The sequence below is a fragment of the Talpa europaea genome (genome assembly GCF_964194135.1).
Source record: "Talpa europaea genome assembly, chromosome: X".
NCBI classification, from domain to species: domain Eukaryota; kingdom Metazoa; phylum Chordata; class Mammalia; order Eulipotyphla; family Talpidae; genus Talpa; species Talpa europaea.
In genome coordinates this window covers 63,197,284-63,211,341 of record NC_140081.1, presented here as the reverse complement: position 1 = coordinate 63,211,341, position 14,058 = coordinate 63,197,284, and the positions used below count along the sequence as shown (strand labels likewise).

General features: G+C 43.0%; 1 protein-coding gene across 1 annotated transcript; it reads left to right on the top strand.

Moving 5' to 3' along the window:
• Positions 1-10,525: 10,525 nt before the first annotated feature.
• On the top strand, positions 10,526-13,158 carry TCEAL5 (transcription elongation factor A like 5; the record flags this gene model as incomplete). The annotated part of the gene is made up of 3 exons (XM_084259219.1): positions 10,526-10,538; positions 11,833-11,900; positions 12,519-13,158. Exon 3 carries the CDS (start codon positions 12,541-12,543, stop codon positions 13,156-13,158), a length of 618 nt encoding a protein of 205 aa, XP_084115345.1. The 5' UTR covers positions 10,526-10,538; positions 11,833-11,900; positions 12,519-12,540.
• Positions 13,159-14,058: the final 900 nt, after the last annotated feature.

Below are 14,058 nucleotides of genomic sequence, written 5' to 3'. Positions count from 1 at the left end.
ATCCTGTTGTTTCCCCTGAAGCTAATAGGGAGACACGCCTGCTTCCTAAACTTACATGTTTGTGATGTACCTTTGTTGTAAACCTTTTGATGTTACTTGTTTCTTGTTGGGTCTCTTACTACCAGCTTCTAATTGAATGTTGTGTTTTTCACCCAGTCTGTAAGTTTCTGTCAGCAGGGGCGTTTTACCTATTGCATGGAAAGAGCTTATTATATATTGTGATGTTAATAAAGCAATTTAAAAAAGCATCCTGCGTATATATTATTTCAAATCTTACATTATTTTATATAAACCATCTACAAAAATATAGGTGTTCTTTATGATAGAATTATGAATGTTTTCTTTTTCACAGCTGACATAGTTAAGTACTTAATAAAGAACTACCTGATAAAACCAATGTGAGCACTGACTAAACACTTGTCACAGAATCTCTTCAAAAATTTATCAGCAAGATGACAATAACAGTTACCTCCAGGGCTACTATGGGTGTTTAATAAAATGTTAAGTTTGTGGTTTTTCTCCAAGCTCTTGTTCCCACTGGAATACGCATGACCCAGTCTTTTAGATAATCCTATCACATACGAGAAAATTCCAGGTCTATCCTCACAACCAAACCCAGTGGTTTAAGGGGTCAGTAGCTCCATTCCTCTGCTGCTGTTCCCTGTACCCATCTTCTTCGAATATTGATGTTCAGGTCTCTTCAAGGTGAAAAAGTCCCACCGATTGCTCTAGAACTCCGAATGTATTGAAAAGTCATTCTGTTCTTTAAAAGTGTGACTAGATCCCTATTTACCTTCAGAAGACCTTGTCTGGTTCTCCCCCCAAAAAATCTCCTTAGTTCATTGGACTATACAAGATTTGTGAAGGAATACTTCATTTTCAATCTGAGGCAGTCCCTCACACTATTCTTTGAACCCTAAGAATGTCAAGAATTACCCTATATTGCATTCGATACCAAGAGACAATGTCAGTGAATTCAATGGATACCCAGATGACACCTAACTTAGGAGCAGTCTCTCTTAAGGACTCAGGTCAAGTGTCCCAATAGATCTGGGGCCGCAAAGTTGCCTTGGAATGTACTAGGTAGGTGCAATGCATATTAGGTGTGAAGATAGTCTTGTGTTAGAATTTTAGAACAGGTAGGCAATGAAAGAATAAATGTTATTTTTTTTAACGGCTGAAAAATCAAGTTTTTCTGACCCGTAAAGGTTAAATGAAATTACAGAATTTACATGTAAAAATTAATGGAATTTACATGGTGCCCATAAAGTTTTCTCGGGGTGAAATTGTATATGATTGGGTTTGCACTACAGAGGTTGAGTTGTTAAATATGGCTCTTCCCGGAAATCGTACATATATATCTGGCCCTAACAGAAAAAGTTTCCCAAGCTCTGCTCTAGAAGATAACATCCTAATAGCACCTACGAAAAGTGGACAGGCAGGTGAAAATGATACGAAAGACAGCAAACCTCAGACATCTTGATGCTTAAGCAATCCCAAAGCCTACCAGCCTACAGGTACTTGGGGCACAAAACACATTCCTACAAGACAACAATTTATGAGGAGAAAGGCCAGAGTTGAAAAGGCAGAAAAACTGGTGAACAGGGGGCTTTTGCCCTTGCCAGTGTCAGCACCAGCTTCTATGGAAAACAAGCAGTTCTGTCTTCATTGGTCTAAGGACTATTCAGCAATTCCTTCCATGAAGACAAATGAAGTTGTCATGTGAACCCATGGAATATTTTGATAGAAGGTTAGACACTCACATGCCCATAAAAATGTACTTCTATGTATTCTAGGCAGATCCAAGTTGCCCTGTAAACCGCTGAGAGGAATGGGTTTAGGTTTCCTATCTCTGGAGACAGTCCTTTGCTAACTAGCTTCCCTTTAGTGCTTAACAGATTCTTTGGATCTGAAGGGGTATCTGAAGGAACATTTTGTGAGTGCGGAGCCACCACACAAATACTCAGGCAAAAAACATGAAGCACAAAGTTTGATAAGAGTAAGCGAAGAGGGCACGAGGTTCCCTTGAAGGGAACAGTCATATCTAACGCTATGGCTACATTTGCCTGTTTATATCTTTTCTCCATGTTATGTGATAAACTTCATTTTCTCTCTCACAGTGATCATTGTCTCCACAAAAGGGATAGACAAATTCTTTCCATAAAGGCCTAAAAAATCCAGCAAAGAGCAGATAGATGAGGGAGTGTACCCTGGTTCTAAAACAATATTCAAGAAAGATTTTAAAGTTAGATGTGAACTGGGTCATTGGCATTTAGCACATGTACATCATGTCCTTCTAAGTATCTGTCGAAGGAAAAACTGTAGAAGGTAAACATGTTTTAGTGGCATTCAGTAAATGATAAAACAAGTATGAATTTTTTAATCCTTACATATTTCTAGCAAAATTTAAATAATGCTGAATAAAAATACTTACATTTTTCCTTAAAAAATTCATTGAAGAGCAATGCAGATAATAAACCTAAGGGCCACCTTGTGACCAGAGAAAGCAATACAATTTGAACTTTTTAGTCTGGCAGAGCAGGCAGGCTACACAGATACTGAACCCTTCCAGAAAGTCCAGATAACATAGCAAATGGACTCTGTTTAGAAGTAAAGCCTTCATGATTAACTCATTTAAAACATAAAGCCACATTTATGCTTCAAAAGAAAATGGAGTAATAGGGACTAGATTTACCTCCCTAATTGAAAGAACTATGTAATATACAAACCAAATAGAGCTAACATGTGAGTTTAGAAAGGTTGTAGGATACAAGATCAATATACAAATTTAGTTGTACTTTTATACATTAAAGATGTATTAGTTATCTGAGACTGCTGTAAAAAATTATCATAAACTAGGTGGCTTAGCAAAATCAGAGATTTATTCTTTCATATATAGGCCAGAAGTCCAAATTAAGGTTTCTACAGGGCTACATTCTCTTTGACGTCTCTACACAAGAAACTTCTAGGTCCTGGTGGCCCCAGGCCTTCCTTGGTTTGCAGCAGTATGACTACGATTGTGCTTCTCCTCTGTGCATCTTAGTGCTCTACCAGCAAACAGCAGCCAGCTTAAAGATATGAATAATATCACTTACAATGGCATCAGAAATACAAAATACTTTGGGATATGAAAAAAAGACCTGCATATTGAAGACTACAACTCTCTGACAACATAAACTAAGTCCCAGGAACTTTCTAATAAAAATTGATAATATGAATGTAAAATTTATAGAAAAAAATCAAAGTCTAACAATAGCCAAAACAACTTTGAAAAGAGGGACATTTTGAAGGCCTTTCAGTACTTTAAGACTTACATAAAGGTATAATAATCAAAACAGTGTGGTATCAGTATAAGTAAGCATTGACAAATTGATCAATGAACAGAATAGTCAAGAAATACATACATATGCTTTTGACAATAATGTCAAGAAAATTCAATGAGATAATAGACATTTTTCAACTAATATTGTTGGAACAAACAGTTCTAATTCATCTTTTCACAATTATGATAATGGTGATGATCATCAGAAGTACAAGAATTTTTATCACATCATATACTTAAGTTGAGTCAACTATGTCATAGACACAAACTCCAAGAGAAAATAAATTAACATATTGGATTTCATAAAAATGTCACTTTTTTCTCTTCAAGAGGCAAATTGGTAGAAATCCCAAGACTTCTTTCTGTAACAATAAATAAGGACACATGCTAAGAGAATACTAGTGTCTTGCCTGAAAGTCATACAGCCAAAAACCTGCAGGCCTACATCCAGAACTAAGCTGGATTTGACTTCATTGAAAGGAAAAAATCTGACCTGCATACTGACAGTTCTGGACAAGATGGAGTAGCCCCATCCCTCCCATGCCTTCTTTCCTAGAAGAAATGTTGAAAGGAACTCTTCTATCTAAATCAAAGAGAAGGAAGTTGGCAAAAAATTGAATGAGGACATAAATCAACAAAACCAGAAAACCAAAGGCAAAGGCTCATATATCAGTAATCACCCTAAATGTAAAGGGACTGAACTCACCAATCGAAAGGAACAGAGTGTATCAGAAATCAGATGTAGCCTCATGTAGCCTCAGTTCTACAGTCAGATTTCTAGGGTTTATTATTGGTCTGCCTTTATTTGAACCTTTGTTTTGTTTCTGTATATTCCACATATAAGTGACGGCAGCTTATCTTTTACATGGAATATAAATAACTTTTTGGTATCTTGAGGGCACCTATCTGAGATCCAAAGATAAACATGGACTCAAAATAAAAGGTTGGAAAACAATTTCACAAGTAAGTGGTACTCTAAAAAGGCAGGAAAAGCCATACCTATTATCAGATGAAATATATTTACAGCTAAAAAATGGTAAGAGATAGTGATGGACATTATACAATGATTAAGGAATTAATACATCCGAAGGACATAAAACACATCAATGCATCCAACGAAGGAGCATATAAATCAAAATATATAAAGTAACCATCAACAAACCTAAAGACAGATATTGACAGCAGCACAGCAGTAATAAGGAACTTCAACACCCTACATATACCAATGCACATATATCCAAAAAGAAAATCAGAAAGGAAAATCAAATGAGGAGTTAGACCACAGGGGCATAATAGACAATTTTAAGATAATGAACCCCCACAAAGCTGATTATACACATTCCTTTCTAGTGCACATGAAACATCTCCAAAATAGATCACAAGTTGGCTTACAAACAACTGTCAATAGATTCATAAAGACAGAGATCACATCAAGTATTTTCTTTTATCACAATGGTCTCAAAATAGAAATCTATCACAAAAAGCAAACAGGTAAAACTTCAAATATGTGGACACTAAATAACAGTGTAGTTCAGTCAGTCTGCCTGTTCTGCTCCCCACTCTGTCTCTTGTGAATCCTCTCACCCCCTGCACCTCTGGCCTGTACCCCAGCTCTTGTATGCATAAATAAATAAATCTTTGGAAAAAATGTTGACATAAGCTACCAGAAACTTTGGGATGCAACAAAGCATTGCTAAGAGGGAAGTATTTAGTGGGCCCATATCAAAAAACAAGAAAGATCCCAAATAATCTAACCCTATAACTTATCTAACTAGATAAGTTAGATAGAAAGAGAAGAACGAATGAAACCAAAAGCCAAAAGTAGGAAGGAAAGAATAAAAATTAGAGCAGAAACAAATAATGTCGAATTTTTTTTTAAAGTTGAAAAGATCAATAAAACCAAAAGCTAGTTCTTTGAAAACATAAACAAAATAGACAAACCTCTTGCTAAGCTCACTAAGAAAAAAAAGAGAAAACACCAATAAATAGGATCAAAAACAAAGGAGTTACAACAGACATCTCAGAAATACAGGAAACATAAGACACTATAGTGACTACTATGAACATCTTTATGCCAATAAATTGGATAGACATGGACAAATTTTTAGAAGCAAAGAACCTTTGAAGATCGAATCAGGAAGAAATAGAAAACCTGAACAAACCAATTACAAGAAAGGAAGTAGAAACAGTAGTTAAAAATAAAAAAGCAAAAACAAAAACCCCAAATCCAAGACCAGATGATTTCAACAATGAGTTACAGCAAAACTTCAAACACAAATACCTATCCTTTTCAAACTCTTCCAAAAAATTGATGAAGTGGGAATGCTTTCAAACACATTTTATGAGGCCAACATTCTCTGATATTAAAAACAGACAGATCACAAAAAAGAAACCTATAGACCAATATCTCTGATGAACATAGACACAAAAATCTTAGCAAACAGAATTCAACAATACATTTATAGGATTATACATCATGACCAAGTGGGATTTATTCCAGGAATGCAAGAATTAATCAACATTCTAAAATCAATCACTGTCATTCACATCAACAAAAGAAAAGATAAAAATCATACAAACATCTGAATACATGCAGAGAGAGCATTTGACAAGAGTCAACACCCACTTATGATAAAAGCTCTCCCCAAAATGGGGACTTTAATATACCTCAAGCTAATAAAGGTTATATATGGCAAAATCACAGTGAACATTATACTAAATGGTGAGAAATTGAAAACTTTCGCTTTGAGATCACGTACAAGATGAGGACATCCACTTTTACAAAAACTATTCAAAACAGTGTTGGAAGTCCAAGCTAGAGTAATTAAGCAGCAGAAAGATATAAAGGAATCCAAATTGGGAGCAACTCATATATCTATCAGCATTTAAATGAATAAACAAAAATATCATATCAACTCACAATGAAATATTATTCAGCTATAAAAAGGAATGAAATTCTGTACGGTACATGCTATTTGTAGACTAAAATTAACACTTAAAACTTAACACTTAACACTCTCCCTTGTCTCAACTAAGGAGTACAAGCCAAACTGCCAAGGCACAGGTAGACTAGCTTTGCAAAGAAGCTGCGCCAACAATACCACAAAATTGTCTCTAAACAAATAAGTAACTTCAAAGAAAGACAGACTTCAAGATTAATGGCATTGCTAAAACTCCCAGTTCCCAGAAGATAAGGCACTAAATAGGTTAAATTTTAACAACCCTTCTTGTTTTCCTCTCACATAAACAACATCAAATAGATACACTAACCAGGCACCTCCCAGGACTTTCCCTGTAAAAATCCTTGAAAATGTAAAATGTTTTTTGCAGATTGTATAACATTCAGTGTGGGGTTCACAATTCAGACAGCTTTCCCAGAGCTACGTGAAGGCTGTTCCCAGGCTTGAGGCCTCAGTCTTGATTCTTTAATAAACTCACCTGATTTTTGCTTGCCTCTATTTAAGCCACCACCCTCAAAACGTAAAGCTAAGGAGAGAAACCAGACACAAAAGCTCATATATTGTATGATTCTGTTTATATGAGCACATAAAATAAGTAATTGCGTAGAGACAAAAAGCAGATTAGTCCTTGCTAGAGACTGGAAAAAAGGGTGAATTGAGAGTGACTGCTTAATGAGTATGGGGTCTACTTTGGAGTTAATGAAAATGTTTTTAGAACTCGATAGAGGTGAAGGCTTCACAATGTTGTGAAAGTGCTATATGCCACTGAGTTTTATGTTTATAATGGTTACTTTTGTTAATTTTTCCTTAAAAATGTAGTCCTACTTGAAAAACAGATGTATATAAAAGCATATTCTCTAAGCCTATTGGTCCTTCCCTTTTTTAATTTTTATTTTTTCATATCCAAAAGGGTAGGTTTATTACAGAAAAGAGGAAAGGAGTAAGTGATGCTTCCACAGACACAAGCAGGCAGAATGAGCTGCCCCTGAAAAGAACAGGTTTGTGAAAAGAGACGCCTGCATAGAGGCAGGCGGGAAGTATTGGGATAAGAGCTGCCGGGTCTTTCCCTTTTTGTATATTGCATGCCCCTTGGAACACCCGAGAGCAATGCAGCCTGTCCTAGGCCAATGTACACGCCCACTAAAAATGTACATGCTCTGTCACCCCTCTACCACACACGCATATCCATGTAATTTTGAACATATCTCCAGGGAATAGGTTTCTCCAGTTAAGAATACTTGGCTATGTTTTCTCCCTTTTTTTCTTTTTTTTAAAGATTTGTTTATTTTTATACGAGAGCTGGGGTACAGGCCAGAGACGTGGGGGGTGAAAAAATTCACCAGAGACAGAGTGGGGAACAGAACAGGCAGACTGACAAAATACACTGCTGAGGGGAGCAGCAGGCGAGATAGGAATGGTCTGCTTCTCCATGTGGGATTCTCGCAGGCCGGCAGGCCAGCCAGGATTAAACCCGCACTGCAGAGGCTGCGGACAGCTTCATAGCGCAGCGCTCAACGGCCTGCACCACCAGGGAGGCCCTGTTTTCTCCTTTCAAAGGGTTTAGCTGCTGTTTGTCTCTGTCTTTTCTCAACCTAATAGTTTTGCTTCCTTGTGATGCCAACCTTGTGATGTATTAGGACTTCTCAAGTTTCTAGGGTACAGAGCTCACCATAGGGTGCACATTCCATCATCTCCTAAGCATGGGCAGCCTTGTATACCACTCTTAAGGTGGGCCACAGATCTCCTCAGCCGAGGTCAGTCAGTATGGTCACACGTCAGTTCCTTATACACTGGCCTGAGTTTGACCAAGAGGGCACCAAGGTGGATGCTGACTGACAGACTGCAACCCTGTAGCATGGCTAGTGTAAACCAAAATCACCAATGAAAAGGATAGCCTTCTCGGGGTCCTCCCTGGTGGCACAGGGGTTATGGCGCAGCAGACCTCTCCTGTCTCGCCTGCTGCTCCCCTCAGCAGTGGATTTCAGTCAATCCGCTTGTTCTGCTCCCCACTCTGTCTCTGGTGAATACTCTCACCTCCTGCACCTCTTGTTTGAGCCCCAGTTCTTATATGCATAAATAAATCTTTGAAAAAAAGAAGAAAAGGGTAGGATTCTCCCTGGTCAAGTAAGGGGTGCAAGTCAAAAAGCCCTACACTACAGCTCGGCTGACTCTTGGAAGAAGCTGTGTCAGCAACAGCAAAGACTTGTCTCCTGGCAAATAAAATTCCCAGTTCCCAGAAGATAAAACTCTAAATAGAGAGGGCAAATTTTAATAACCCACCTTGTTTCCCTGGGTGCATAAACAGCATCAAATAGATATACTAACCAGACACCTGTCTAGATGCTTGAAAATGTTTTCCTTGCTGACAATGTAGAATTCTCATCTTTCCCAGAGTTATCTGGAGGCTGTTTCTGGGGTCCAGTCCTCAGTCTTGGTTTTTATTTTTATTTATTTAAAAATATTTTATTTATACAAGAACTGGGGTACAGGCCAGATGCGCAGGAGAGTGAGAGGATTCACTGGAGACAGAATGGGGAGCAGAACAGGCAGACTGACTGAAATACACTGCTGAGGGGAGCAGCAGGCGAGACAGGAGAGGTCTGCCGTGCCACGTGGGTTGCTCCGTGGCCGGTGGGGATCAAATCCGCACTGCAGAGGCTGCAGATAGCCTCACAGTGCTGCACTCAACTGCCTGCACCACCAGGGAGGCCCGGTTTTGGTATTTAAATAAACTCACTTCATTTTTGCTTAGTTCAATGTATTTATACCAACACTAGGCTCCTCATAGGCACCTTGGAGGTGAAGTTACTGGAGATGAGAGACCCAGCAAGTCGCATCTCCTACGTCAGGTGGGAGGCAGCAGGGAGTATCTCAAGAAGCTTCTACCTGGGCACTGTGAATAAGGACAAAGACCAGGCGGTCTGGAGGGTTTCCCCCAGCAACCACTGCTGTATGCAAACCTGCTGCTGCAGAGATCTAGAGATCTGTTCTGATTTCCAGTTGTCTTATTAGCATTCCTGTCTCTGCTTGGGTTGAGTTACCTCTGCAGGGATCTGGAGAAGGGAAGGAAGGAGCCAAAGGCATTTACTCAGGTAACCAGCTCAGTGACCTTTCCGTGTATATTTTTGGAGTGAGCAACAGTCAGGTGCCTGAACGCAGGGCACGAGAGACTCTGGAAGGTGAGAAGGGGCAGGGAGACAACCGCTCTTGTCCTCTTGACAGGGCAGGGAGATCAGGCCATGTCTGCATCCTTTAGCCCTTCTGCTCCCTTTGCCCACAGCTAAACCTCTGAATGAAAATAACCATGGGCCATATTTTCAAGATTGATATTGTATCATCCAGCAGATTCCAGAAAGCCTACATAGCACCCAGGAACTGCTTGGCAACATCAAATACGTGTATTTTTAATAGAACATGACAGAGTCAAATATTTATTAAAATTTTACTTTGGATGTAGCCAGTCAAGTCCATCAATAAAAATTGATGTTATGAACTTAACTTGGTTTCAGAATTTTGGAATCTTGTTGGGTTTTCCCTCAATCTTAAACACTTATTTTCTTTCCCCCAAATGAAAGAAAATGGCTTTATTGAAATTTTCGCTTATAAGAATAAGGTATGCTGAGAGGAGTAAATCAGACTGAAAGAAAATATTACAAGAAAATTAAATCCCTGTTTGAACTTCCTGCCTCCCTACCAGAGACTCCATCCTGTGCCTGTTGTGTGCAGGTCTGGAGGACAGGAGGGATGAGCATTTAGTGACTGAGTGACAAGTAGACTGAGAGTGTAGGTGCTTTGAGATCAAAGGAGAGAGAAAAATAAATCTTCAGAGATGTACGAGGGACCAGTAGCCCCAGAAGAAGATGCAACATCCCCTCTTTGCCCCCCCACTACACACACCCTCACAAGACAGAAGAATAAATACATACATACCACAGGGAGAAAAGGCCATATTTGACCTCTGGGATTAGTAAAGACCAAAATGGGTGACAGGGCCTCAAATGCTGAGGGGAGGGGACAGAAAGGAGGGTGAGGCGGAAGGGGGCTAGTGAGGGAAGAAGTGGGCTGGCTCCTGACGCACTTTCTGCTGGTGGGAGGGGAGCGAGGGACCCAAGCCCACTGGTGACGTTTCCCTCACGTGACCAGGAGCCGACGTGTGCAGAAGTCCCTCTCCGCCAGGTACCAGCTCCCCATTCCCGTGGAGGAAGGCAGATTTCACTCTGAGGCACAGAGGGGACAGCCGCCCTACAGCCCTGCAGGTCGGTACTCGCTGAGGGGCGGTGAGCTGAGGGAGCCCCTGGGGTCTAGGTGGTACCCTCCGGAGGCCACAGCGGATCGGATCTGCTTTCCAGATACCACCCCCCCTCCCACTCCCATTCATTTTGGCGCAGAAAATTGTGTGAGTGTTGGGGAAGAGGTCTGGGTACCATCTCTGATTTCCCCGGAGAAGTGCGGGTTCATGGCTAAAAAAAAAAAAATGCGAATAGGGGGCATCTCCCTGGGGTGGCGACAAACCCACCTCCGTCTGCGGACTTCTGGGGTGGGGGTGGCAGAGAGCAGAGACCTGAGCGGGGCCAGGATTGGATTGTCTCTCCCCCTTCCCCGATGCCCATTTGTTTGGTGCAAGAAATGGAGGGCTCGGGGGAGGGGGGAGGCGGGGGAGGAGGCTGAGAGCAGCCAGGGGTTGAGAATGGGTACCAGTTGGAATCTCTTAGGAGGTGGGCGATCCGCTGACGTCTGGCAGGAAAGGACCAGAGAACAGGACGCGGATGAAACAGCCTGATCCCTGGATCCCCGCAGGGCGGCGGGAGGAGGGCACAGCCTGAGAGCCCGGGGCGGGGAGGGCGGACCCCGTAAAGGGGCCAGGCCTGCGTTCTCCGTATCTCTTCTCCACCTTCCGTCCATTTTGGAGCCGGAAACGGTGGGCTGCGGGGGCGGGGGGAGAGGAGGTGCTGCGGGGCGGCGGGAGAGAGGTTCGGTCTGGCCAGCAGCTTCCTATTGCGGAGGAGTGACTTCTGAACTAGGGAGGGTTCAGAGGAGGTAACATGGACCAGACGTTGTACTGAGTTTGGAAACAATTTCTTCCTGGCATGGCAGGAAAATGTAGTGTATGTGGAGACACAGCGGGTGGCAGGACTGCTCTGGACGTTTCTGCCTTGCCCCCGACTCTACCATCACCATTTTGGGGGAAGCGATGGGCTTTGTGCTCTCTGGGTGCCCGGGGCGGGGGGGGGGGACGGGGGGGGAGGGGTTGGGCGGGAGAGACCTGACAGCAGGATCTGCCTTCTGAATATCGCTGTCCCGAACTTCAGTCGTTTCAGTGCAAGAAAAAGTGAGCTATAAATTTGGGAGGATTCACAAACGCAGAGACACTGAAATAATCTTTGCCCAGTCAGAGAAAAATGGAGGCCTTGGGGTGGGAGGCTGTGAAGCAATATCCAGGGCCAAGGGCAAGGGGTAGGCTACAGTTGGGGAAATCCTGCCAACTGGAGTGAGGAAAGACGCGCGCCCCGGGGGGCCAGCCTTTCACCTTCATCTCTGCTTTCCCCACAGGTCTTCGGGTCTGTGGTTGCAGGCACCAACCCAGACGAGAAAAGGAAAGGCCTGCAGGATCTGCGCAGGTCAGTGGGAGAGGGCAACTGCCCCAGGACCCCTGGGAGCAGGAGTGACGTAAGCCTGTGCGGAAGTTGTGGACGTCACTCCTGCCCCCCTCCTTCCAGCCTCCCTATTTCAGTGTCAGGATACGTGGCCTCTGTCGGGACCCTGAAGGAGCATGGTGTCTTTGGGTGGTGAGACTAAGGGGGAGAATGAGGAGTGAGAGAAGAGAGGTGTGCCAGCCGTGATGCCGCTTGAGGGTATTAGAATAGTCCCGACAACTGGCCATTGCTCTGTTGGGTCTGGGGTTCTTTTAAATCTTACCACTGCGGGCAAGGGGGGAAGAAGAGCCTGACCAGGATTCCTGCAGGTCAGTGTAAGTGGGTACGAAGTTAAAATTCTTGTGGCCTTGGCCGTGGCCACAATGAGGGACAAATCTGCTCCTATGACTTGTGGAAGTTTCTGCAAGGTTGGTTCATTAAACATGTATGACTTGGGAGAAAAGGAAACATATACGGGTGAGAGCACCTGGAAGTGGGGATGAGGTCACCGTTGCATCCCCCCGGCCCAAGTCGTAAAAGCAAGTACTAAACTCCACCATCGCCATCCTCAGTTTCTTTTGTCTCCTCTGTCTCCCAAGGCAGGCAAAGGAGGGAAAATCTCACCATGGAAAAGGTCTACAAAGAAAATGAAGGAAAGCCAGAAAATGAAGGCAACCTGGAAAATGAGGGAAAGCCCGAAGATGAAGTGGAGCCTGAAGATGGAGACAAGTCTGAGGAGGACGAAATGCCGCACATAAAGAGGAACCCAGAACACCGCAAGCGCCAGGATGAGGGACAGGCAGAGGATGGGGGACAGTCAGAAGAGGAGGGAAAGCAGAAGCAGCAGGGCAAGTCGGAGGATGAGGGAAACGCGCACGGGGAGGGCGAGCCCGAAGCCCAGGGCCAGCCCGAGGGTGCGCTGCGGGCTGCTGAGAAGCGCCCGGCCGAGGATTACGTGCCCCGGAAAGCCAAAAGGAAAACGGACAGGGGGACGGAGGATTCCCCCAAGGACTGTCAGGAGAACGTGCAGGAGAGGCCTGCGGGCGGTGAGGAGGTGATGAGAGAATGTGGAGATGTGTCCCGGGCTCAGGAAGAGCTGAGGAAAAAACAGAAAATGGGGGGCTTTCATTGGATGCAAAGAGATGTGCAGGATCCTTTTGCCCCAAGGGGCCAACGGGGTGTCAGGGGAGTGCGGGGCGGAGGTAGGGGCCAGAAGGACTTAGAAGATGTTCCGTATGTGTAATGCCTTTGACCTTCAATTCCGATGTCTCTAAATGAGAATATTGCTGACCCCGCTTGCCCTGGCAGGCATTTGCCAGGCTATGTGCTTTAACCTCATGCTGATACTTCGCGTTAGGTGTCACTCTTGTTACCAGCAGCCTTTTGATCCAACTACAGTGCTTTGTCTATCAGTAGGGGAGTTTTCACCCATGTGCATGGAAGAGATGTTCATGGTACATTGTAAAATAACAATAAAGAAAAACCAGTTTTCAGAACCGCATATACAGCATCAGCCCGTTTTTGACCCAAAAAATATATACATGTAGTTAATTACATAATACATCCATGCACAGGGAAAACTATTCAATGAGTTGACCATAAAGAAATAATGGTTTTCTTTGTGTGGTGGCAGTAAAGGAGATTATTCTTTCTCTCATCTGTACTTTCTTTCCTGAAAAAGAAAATTACTTTTGTCATAAATAATAAAAGAGCAAAATATAGGAAGGTACATACCTAGTTATCAAAATAACTGTTCGGTGAGTTGAAGGCCGCAAAGACAATTAAAATTCCTGTTATCATGATGTGAAATGACAAGTAAAACTCACATTACCTCTGGGATTCGAAGCTGGCGTAATCAACCTAGCGGTTGCTACAGATCCACCAAGGGACAGTCTTGTCACCTGAGAAATGGGGATAAATCTTGCCTTCGAAGGCCGTGGAGAAGATCAGATGAGGTATCAAGTGTGTGAGCTCTGTTGCACAGCCCTACCCTCTTCCCTGCGAGATCAGCACCCAATCAGATGTTTGAGGACGGTCTCACCTTGCGGGGGAATAAGTTTAGGAAGCTAAGTGGGTAATGCCATGTCTGATGGGCACTTGACCCTCCTAATGTCCCCACTGCTATTTGTGAGTTGGGGTTCTC